The sequence below is a fragment of the Cystoisospora suis genome, assembly GCF_002600585.1.
Source record: "Cystoisospora suis strain Wien I chromosome Unknown contig_18, whole genome shotgun sequence".
NCBI lineage: Eukaryota > Apicomplexa > Conoidasida > Eucoccidiorida > Sarcocystidae > Cystoisospora > Cystoisospora suis.
Window position 1 is genome coordinate 1 of NW_027152820.1, and position 9,668 is coordinate 9,668.

At 45.2% G+C, this 9,668-nt stretch overlaps 2 protein-coding genes across 2 annotated transcripts; one reads left to right on the plus strand and one right to left on the minus strand.

Moving 5' to 3' along the window:
• On the minus strand, positions 1-4,675 carry CSUI_000026 (methyltransferase type 11; the record flags this gene model as incomplete). Its single annotated transcript, XM_068060261.1, has 5 exons — positions 1-376; positions 920-975; positions 1,421-1,608; positions 1,781-1,841; positions 2,843-4,675. Coding segments are annotated over 5 exons (2,514 nt in total), but the record flags the coding sequence as incomplete, so codon positions are not given.
• Positions 4,676-6,373: 1,698 nt separating this feature from the next.
• Positions 6,374-9,668, plus strand: CSUI_000027 (glutaredoxin domain-containing protein). Its single transcript, XM_068060262.1, has 2 exons — positions 6,374-8,243; positions 8,946-9,668. The coding sequence occupies exons 1-2, from the start codon at positions 7,290-7,292 to the stop codon at positions 9,282-9,284; spliced, it is 1,293 nt and encodes a 430-aa protein (XP_067927755.1). The 5' UTR covers positions 6,374-7,289; the 3' UTR covers positions 9,285-9,668.

The following is a 9,668-nucleotide window of genomic DNA, read 5'->3' on the forward strand; positions in this document are numbered from 1 at the left end:
GATCCAAGAGTTCAAGCCATTCATAACTGTAGTCCCCCATGCTTGTCCCCTGATAGGAGAAGTTCGATCCATTTCTTCTTCATCTTCATCGACCCCTCTTTCTCTGTCTCCTTTTGCTTCTTCTCCTGGTGCTTGGCCTTGTCTCTTCATGTGTTTCCTGCGGGGGCTCTCATGCTGCTTGTCGCTGGTCTCTTTCTTCTGATGCAGGCGGGAGGAGTCAGAAGAAGAAGAAGAGGCAGAGGAGAGAAGCTCGCGAGAGAGGGATGGATGAAGAGATCCATGCTCGAAGAAGACCATCCGACCTCCAGGGCGAAGCACCCGGAGTACAGACGAGATTACACAGGGAGGACTCTCCACGGAGCATAAGACCCGCTGACTACAGAAAGGAGATGTGACAAAGAAAGAATGAGGAAAAAAGAAAGAAAGAAAAAGACGAAGAGCAGAAGAAGAAAAGAAGTTAGAGCAAGAAAGAAAGAAAGAAAGAAGGGCTACGGGACGGGGGGAGATAGAAGAAGGAAGACTAGAACTGTCTGACTCCAAGGGACGCATGCGCCAAGATATAATACACACACACATATCCGTATACAGAGAGAATGAGAAAGAGAGAAAGAAAAACTCATTCAAACACCCATAAGAATCATCCATGCAAACTGAAGCCTGTCCCACATGTGAACACGTGCACGTGTAGCATGTACTACGTGTTCACATATAGATATATACAGAGAGAGTACGTATGTATATATATATATAGAGAGAGAGAGAGAGAGAGATGGGGGTGTGAACAGAGAGAGTCTGAATGCCGTGGTTGGCTGAGTAGAGTCGTGGCGGGGTAGATCGTACGGTGTCTACGGAGACAGCCGTTTCTTCATATACATAGCTAGCTAGCTAGCTACATGCGATATGGGAAGGTGCGCCATACCTGACAGCGCAGTCGAAGGAATCAGGGGGAAAGGGAAGATTCTGAGCATCAGCCTCCTACAACAGAAAGAAAAGAAAGAGGAGAGATGTCTTGTTTCTTAGGAGAAAGAGAAGCCGAGAAATGAGAAGAAACCTATTCTGATGAATCCGCAAAGACAGAGGAACGATCTGACGGCAGTGGAGATCTTTAGCTTGGTGTGCAGTAGAAAGTATCCTGGAAGATATACACCGATGACGGCTAACAATAGAAAAATACCTAGAGACAGGTGAATAGAGAAATAGACTAAAGGAAGATAGATACATTAAAGGTAGGTAGACAGCTTGAAGATAGATTGGAGATGGACATACGGACTAAAGATAGAGAGATAGATAGATGAAGATAGATAGATAGATAGATTAGAGATGGATAGATAGATAGATAGATATGATAGAGAGCTATGTGGAGCTCTAGAGAGCCAGGTCAATCTGGGGGTGAAGCGTTGCTGTGAAGAGAGAAGCTCACGAGAAGCGTGATGGGAAAGGGAAGATCAGAAGAAGAAGAAGCGTGAGGGTGGCGGTGATTGTTGTGATTGGGTGGGGAAGAAAATTCAACTGCGTTTTGTTTCGCTTCATCAAGAAGCCTGACGTCAATTCCAGTGTAACTACAGCACGACTTCTGCAAGTCAGGATCTCCCATTGTCTTTCCTTTCCCTGAAAAAGAAAAGAAGAAAAACAAAGGAAAGAGCGAATGTAATGGACAAAGTCTTCCTCATCACATACACCAACACACCTCAAGACTGTTCCTGTTGCCTTAATCCTTTCTAGTATTCATCTCCTCCTTCTTCTCCTTCCTTCCTCATCATTATCTTCTTCTTCTTCGTACCTATTCCGATCTCCAGGACATCTCCTACGAATCCCTCCTTGAACGCCTGCCTCCTCCATGTCTGAAAAGAACGACAGAGAGAGAGAGAAGAAGAATAGACGTAGAAGAAGAAGAAGAGCATAAGAAAAAACCGCGAGAAAAGCAGACCGGTCGTTAAGTCACGAATCCTTCATAAACATCTGACTATGCCCACGAAGGCGATGGATTCATATAAGAGAGGTAGCCTAACAGACGATCTCCACACCCCTGGCATCTTGACTCACAGCAACCACACGGCAATCGATACACATCTCGTAGTTGATCGAAGAGAAACTCATTAGCTCTCTCATGCTTGATTCGATCTCCTACGACCTGTCTCCTTCTCTTAGAGACACACAGAAGAAAGAAAACAGAGAGACTGCAAGTCAGCCAGCCCCTCGTAATCCTGAATGATCCTATCGTGAGTAAGTTAAGCAGTCGTGGATCTTCTCCAGTTCAAGGTGGATGGCTTCATCGACGTCTCTAGAAAGAATATAGATGGTCGGAGACACGCTGAGAGGTTCTTTTTCTCTAGAGTTTCTTTGAACGGCATCGAGTGAAAAGGGATCGATTTCAAGAAGGCAAAGGCAGGAAAGAAGTTAGATTTCCATGATCGATCTCGATCTTCATGACAGAGTTATTTCGGCTACATGAGAAATCCTTCTTTCAGGAGCAAAGTGAGTTACTATTGCTCTATCGACTCCCGTCGTTCACCTTCAAGTCGTTGTTTGCGAAGATCTGTCTATGGTCTTCCTTAATCAGAATACTCTAATCTGTATCACCCGTTAGGGAAATAGGTCATACGCTCGGTGATATATCTGTAGATAGACAGGTATAGATGGATAGATAGATAGATAAAGATAGTCTAGATAGATTAAAGATAGATAGAGAGATAAATTGACGACAGATGAATAGATAGATGGATAGGTTAAAGACAGGTAGCTGCTAGACAGAATGAAGACAGTTAGATTGATTGAAGACAGATAGACAGATTACAGATAGACTGGAAATAGTAGGTAGGCAGGTAGATAGAGACTGATATACCTCTACGATTTTCCTGAAGGCAGCACTTTGCCATAGCTCCATGACTGTCTTATCGTTTCCCCCTTTGATAACGTCCCATGCCTTTCGATCTTCATCGTCGAGACCTTCATATTCCGTAGCTGTTAAATCGATTGTCCCTGTGGCTTTGAGAATTTCTTCCAGAGCCATTCTACCCTCCTTCGATGCGAGAACACGACAGTCATGAAGTTGAACTATACAACTGTCTTTTCTCCTTTCATCCTTTCTTCTTTCCTTTCCTTCATCGTGTTCTTCTTCATCTTCTTCCTCCTCTAAATCTCCTAACGTCTCTACCCGTACCGGACGGCCATATAGGATGTTTCTCAGCAATTCAAAAGCGTCTTTTCTCGTTGATTCATCATAGTCACCTTCTTCTTTTCCTTCTCTGGGCTTCCCTGGATCTTCCTGCTGATACGCGGCACCTTCTTCTCTCTTCTCCGTGGATGAAGTCTCTCCTCCTTGAGGGAATGGAGGGGTCCAAGATAGCTTCTTGAACCGAGACGAAAGAGAGACTGCGAGAGACGTGGCAAGCTGATTGACAGGAGAGAGAGAAGACAGACTTACAGAAGAAGAAGATAGATCAACAGGTCCTAAAGGTGAGAGAAAAGTCCTTATCCCCTCTAAAATAGTATCATCCTCAGAACTCTGCTCGGGTGTATATACACCGGAAGGGGGAAGGTTCGCAACTTGGTGTGGTGTTGACTTACAGCTATCTTCTACAGGAATGAAAGGATGAGGCTGGGCGGGTCGATCTTCGAAGGCAGAAGAGAAAGATGAAGAAGAATGACCTGACAAAGAAGAAAGAGAAGAAGAAGAAGAGGGAGAAGAAGAAGATAGCCACCACATTCCCTTTCTTTTTTCCTCCTGTTCTTGTGCCCATTTTCGAAAAGCAAGAGCGAGAAGAAGCGAAGCACTTGCTATTCCTCCAGCTAATCTCCCCCTATACTGAAACCGACTTCCTGTTGTTCTTTCTCCTTCATCTCCATCATTCCTCACCACAGTCTTGCTAACGTAGCTAAAGGGCGACGAGACAGAAGAAGAAGAAGAGACAGGAGATGAAGAAGACGAAGAAAGAGGGAGCTTGCGACTCGTGTTTCTCTCCCGTCCCACACCTTCAACATCTGAACGAGAGGAATCACGGGGCCTTCTCCGGCAACCACTACTACTACTGCTACTACTACTCGTTGATGGAAGAGAAGAGAAGCTAAGGAAAGACAATCGGATACTTCGTGAGAGAAGACTTCGATGCTTAAAGGAATGGTTAAAGGGTGCATAATGAAGAGGAGAAGAAGAAAGGACATCACAGGGAGAAAACAGTGAAGGAAAGGAGAGATCTCTGGTGGGACAGAAACTTCTTCTCATAAAGTCTTTGGAGGAAGACGGTTGAGACGGGTGAGAAGAACAAGGAGAAGAAGAAGGTGATGAGATGACAGGATTAAATACAGAAGAGTCAATGGCATAACGACGAAACAGCCTATCGTGAGAAACTTCTTCTTGTCTATCGTTGAGGTAGCTAACACGAGAGAGGTAGAATTCCTTCTTTCTACGGCTGTCTGAGGATGTAACGCCTGGGTGGAACGAATCTCTTCTTATTCTCTCGTGAGGTGTAATTCCACCATCTCGGCTTTTCTTATGATGGACTTGTTTAGTTAACTGAAACAAGAGGAAGTCTCCTTCACGCTGGGGTAGATTGATTGAGCCGTCCCCGATCCTCGGAGACGAGACATGGCGACGATCTACGAGACAAGCGGCCCCATGTAAGGCTCGTCGAGGTCTCCCCTCCAGAGACCGTACAGACAGAGATGATGGTCGCATGAGTACAAGGAGAAGAGAAGAAGGAGATAGAGAAGAAGAAAATATTCTTGTACAAGTTTTCTATGAAAGAGAAGAAAGAAGAACAGAAGATAATTGGAGTGAAGAAGGAAAGAGAAGGACGGAAGCAAGAGGAGTGGTGAGAGTAGGAGTTTCAGAGGGTGTATGCTGTCATCTTAAAACGGAGAAAGATAGACCAATGCTTGCCGAGCAAGAAAAGGATGAAGTGGTAGAGGGAAAGGAAAGTGAGGACTTAGGTATATAGAGGAAAGAGAAGGAGAAGAAAGAAACAAGAAGAGAGAAGAGCACGTGTAAATAGGGGGCTGTTCAGAATGGAGAAGAATCTCCAGCAACCTGGGTGTACGGATAGACAATAGGGTGAGGAGGCACACACACACACACGTCATTCAAGAGAAAAGTGGATTGTTTAGTAAAGCAGAAAAGACAAAAGAAAGAAATACCTAACATTCATGAGATAAAAGCATACTACAAAAGTTGACTGAGATAACGAATCGAAAAGAGAAGAACAAGAAACTTCGGTGTTCTGGGAGGGGTGTGCTGTCGGGAGGTTGCAGTTCATGAGAAGGGAGCTCAGTCCTACCCCTGATACTCCCTGTCAGTGAGAAAGAAGCTTGGACAGCAAAAAAGGGAAATTCATCACAAAGGAAGGAATCGGATGTCGGTCGTTCGCGAAATCTGGAGATTTCTTCAGGGGGAAGGAAAGAGACGAAAGAAAGAGGGATGGAAGGAAGGCACGTCTGCTTATTGACCACCGCCGGTGCACATCAAAAGTTCTATTGAACAGACGATGAAAAGTTTCGAAGAAAGAGACAACCGGTGGTCGCATTCATCTTGTGGTGCGGCAGGAATATGATCTTTCGCGTCATTCACCGGATGAGAGGGAGTCTTCGCAGTACGTTTAGAAGAAAGAAGAGGAATGTTTTTACCACACCCATATCAAGGTGTTAGACACAAGGAGATTCCGAAAGAGAAGATGGATCAAGATATGAAGGAGTCTCGTCGATTCTCGTCACCATCATCGCGAGGCGCAAGCGGCTCTTGGGACACTGGGAAGGCGGGAGGGAGAGAGGGAAGAAGAAGCGACGGGAGAATAGACGGCTAGCCAGCTAGCTGGCAACGACACCTTCCGTACTGCATCTAGTTGTCTGATGTGTGCTCTGTACTTTGTCTCCGGACCGTTGGACCTGACGAGATCTGACACGTAAGAAGAAAGACATTCGCTTGCCTCAACAAAGAAGGCCTGGAGTACCTGGCATATGTAAGACTACTAAGAACTGCCTCACTCCTACGCAATGTATAGCCGGCAGATTCACTCGACATGCACGTGTAGAGAGATGTAGTCGTGTTTCTCACTCCATTCCGACAGCCACACTCGACACGCCGATGGCGAAGCGGTTTTCTTTAAGAACGTAGAGCACAGCGCAGACGTCATTGTTCCTCAGATCCCGAGGGTGAACGTGCATACACCCGGAGTCTGATGCCTTCTAAATAATCCCCCATTGGTGCGGTCGCGAAAAAAGCAGGTGTGTTGAAGAGAAAACAGACTGCCTACTACCCCCCCGCCCCCCTCCCGGCCGTTCACTAGTCTCGTCTTTTTTCTGCATGCATGAACGAAAAAGAAGGTAGACAATGAGCTCGTTCCTTCTCAAAAATAAATCACACATCTATTCACTTTTGTATGCCTTTCTTCATCGTCTCTATCAACGTCCTGTCGAGGGTTTGTATGTATACACGCAGTGGACATGAGGAATTCCACCGTCCCCTGGCGGTTTTGATGTGTCTCCTCTCTCAGTCGTGCTGTCTCCCTCGTTAGCAAAAACACGGGAGACACTTACAAAGGTTATCCCTCTCTCTCGCTCTTTGTTTGTCCTCTCTCCTCAGCTCTCGTGCGTGCCTTTTCTCCCTTTCTCCCTTCTTTCTTTCACGACGTCTTTCTTTTCTTTTTCTTCTCTTCGCCTCGCCTGTCTCTCGTTTCTACTTCCTTCCTTCTGAATTTGCCCGTGCTATTCTTGTTCTTGTTTGCCTTCCTGCCTCCTTCTTCGCACACACCTCCCTGCACTTCTTCCTCCCTCCTGTATCGCAGAGATAAGGCCAGGCAGACTTCTTCATCAATCAGCTGTCTGTAGCTAGACTTTCCATCTGCCTACGAACGTCTCAAGCCGTTGATCATCCCGTGTGCGCATCGTGTCTTTACTCTTCCTCAGCTACAGCCAAGGAACAAGGGAGGAATAAAAGACCGGTGATGACGAGAGAGAAGGAAGGAAAGAAAGAAAGATGGCATGACCGATCGTTGCAGACAGATCAGCTTGGCTGAAGAAGGTTGTTTGTCTGTCTGCGAAGGCCTTCTTCTTCACAGACTCTTATGCAAGTCTATTTCTCTCCCTGTCTTTTCTCTCGGCTGTCTATTGACGGTTGAAGACTCGACTTGAGTTCCCCACACATCCCCTTCAAGCACCTCACGTGAAGAGCCCTCTAAACATCAGGAAGGTTCTGTCTTGGCATATACACGTCTACCTTTTTCTTCAGTAGATCCATTGATGGAGACGAAATATCTCTGGATCGTTTCTTTCTGATACCAGCATCGATTACACTCTTGATGAACGGAGAAGAAGAAGAAATGGAGGGAAGACGAAGAAACCACTCCAGTCTGAGATGTTTCTTTCTCTTCTTGTTCTGTTTACTTGGACAAGATTTTCCTTCTGAGCAGGGACCTTTCTGTATGTTTCTGAACGGTCCTTTCTGCATCTTTGTCGACGCTAGTGAAGTAACTTCTCGGCAACTTCTTTCGTCTTCTTCCTCTTCTCTTTCCTTAGCAGCGAGAAAGAATGTACGGCTGAAGATATCTAAGACGAACTCTTCTTCTACATTCTGTGCTGTACCTTCATTCTCTTCATACTCGTTTCTCTCCTCTGTCAGTCGACCCTTGAGACTTATATGTGAAACACGAAGAAGACATTCTCCTCCCAGTTCATTCTTATCATCTCCCTTGGATCTCTTTTCTTCTTCTTCCTTCTTTCATTTTCCCTGTTCGTCGTCCTCTTCTTCTTTGCCGTCCTGTGTTTCATCTCTCGTCTTTCACAGGCACGTATCATCATCTCCTTCTTTCTTTGTGGTTCGCCCTTCCTCTACTCCTGAAAACCGCTCCTTTCTCGCCTCTTCTTCTTTTTTCTCTCACGCAGTCTCAAGTGTATCTACACCCTTCACCTCATCACCATCTGCACTGCCTTTCCGTTCGACTTCTTCTATAACACGTAGAGATCTCCCTACTCAGACAAACGCCTTCATTCGTTCCTTTTCTCTGCCTTCTTTACCATCGAGAGACACCTCGCGATCTCCGTTGTCTTCTCTTGATCTCTCTCTTAATCCAAATCTCATAGGACAGTCACAGAAGGCAGAAGACCCCGATGGAAGAGAGAATGCAGAACCAGATGTCGTCCAACAACGTGTGAAGGACTTTGTCTCTAGTGCTCCCATTGTTCTCTTCATGAAGGGGACCCCTGATTTCCCTCAGTGTGGGTTTAGTAGAGCGATTGTCCAGCTTCTTGAGCTCGTAAGTTGCCACCCCTTTTGCTCATCTGTATCTCTTCTCTCCTCCATGCTCTTTCTGTCTCCATTCTAATCGTGTGTCTTTCGACCTGAGAACCTGAGGCGTTCTGGAAGTGTGTGGTGTTCCGTTTGACGAGAAGACTTGCCAAAGCTGTGCTTTTTGTGTGCGAGAGTGCTTTTCTTGCTAAGGACTCGTTTTCTATGGGACTTGAGTGCACCTCTATGGAGAACCTTAGCGTCTCTTTCTAGTCCTTTTTCCACTCTACATTGGATCATACAGTGTATTTCCTCAGTTGAAAGTTGTCTCAATGTGAGGCGGTGGAAGAGCTCAAGGGGATATATTCGAAGTTTGCCACTGTTCTGTATCGCACTAGGAGGTGAAAAGTCTCCCATGGTATATGTCGATGCATATGCTAAGATATAGATCGGAATAGTCATATATATATATGCATGCATACATTCGCCTTCTTTACATGCGTATCCATGTTGTGTGTAATAATAGTTTACTCCCACAAGACACTTCTGTATCTCGTAACCGATACAGGCGTTCCATAAACTCACAGCGAAAAGCAGTTTATGTACATATCTATATATATATATATTTATGTCCTATATATGTATGAGGAATATGTCTTCCGAGAGGAGAGAGCCCGTTGTTATCGTGTTTGGATTTCGCATGCAGTTTCTCTTTATTTGTTGTGTGTAGGCTGCTAAAGACGTGAAAGTCCCTGAAACAATCGAAACGACAACAGGACCGTCTTTACCTTCTCTTGGTGATTCATCTTTCTTTTTGCTTTCTAAAAGATTTCCAGGAAATTTCTCCAGATACCTGAACGTCTTAGATGATTTTGATATGCGGGAAGGAGTGAAAAGATATACAAGCTGGCCTACTATACCTCAGCTTTTTATCAATCAGACCTTCCTTGGCGGGCTAGATGTAGCAACGGAGATGTTCAAAGACAGGTCTCTTCATAGAGCGATGGATGAAGCGATACAAGAATACTACGCAAGGCAACAACAAGGGAACGCAGAGACTTTCTCCTAGATAGAGGAAACCTATAAGTGAAAAAGAGGGAATGAAAGAAAAAAAACGTTTATGCTGTTGCGATAAAGCACGATAAGAAAAGAATAGTCTCTCGAGGATTCCAAAAGCGAAATACCAAAGAAGGGGTGAGTTCTTTTGCTTTCTAAAACTCCGGGTACAATCCAGCTTTTGAGAACGTCGGCTTTCTTCCCTCACGTTAACAAGGCGCATGTATGAGACGGTTTCATGAAGTCCTCTTTTTCTTTTGTAAAAGTATCCGAACTCCTTTTGTTCTGTCGCGTACGGATGGTGCGTGTAGTACTCCTACCATTCTTACTTCCCAGGTTGCATGCGTAAATTCTCACGCCCTTGAAAAAACAGGAAACATCAGTAGCGAAAGCAGAT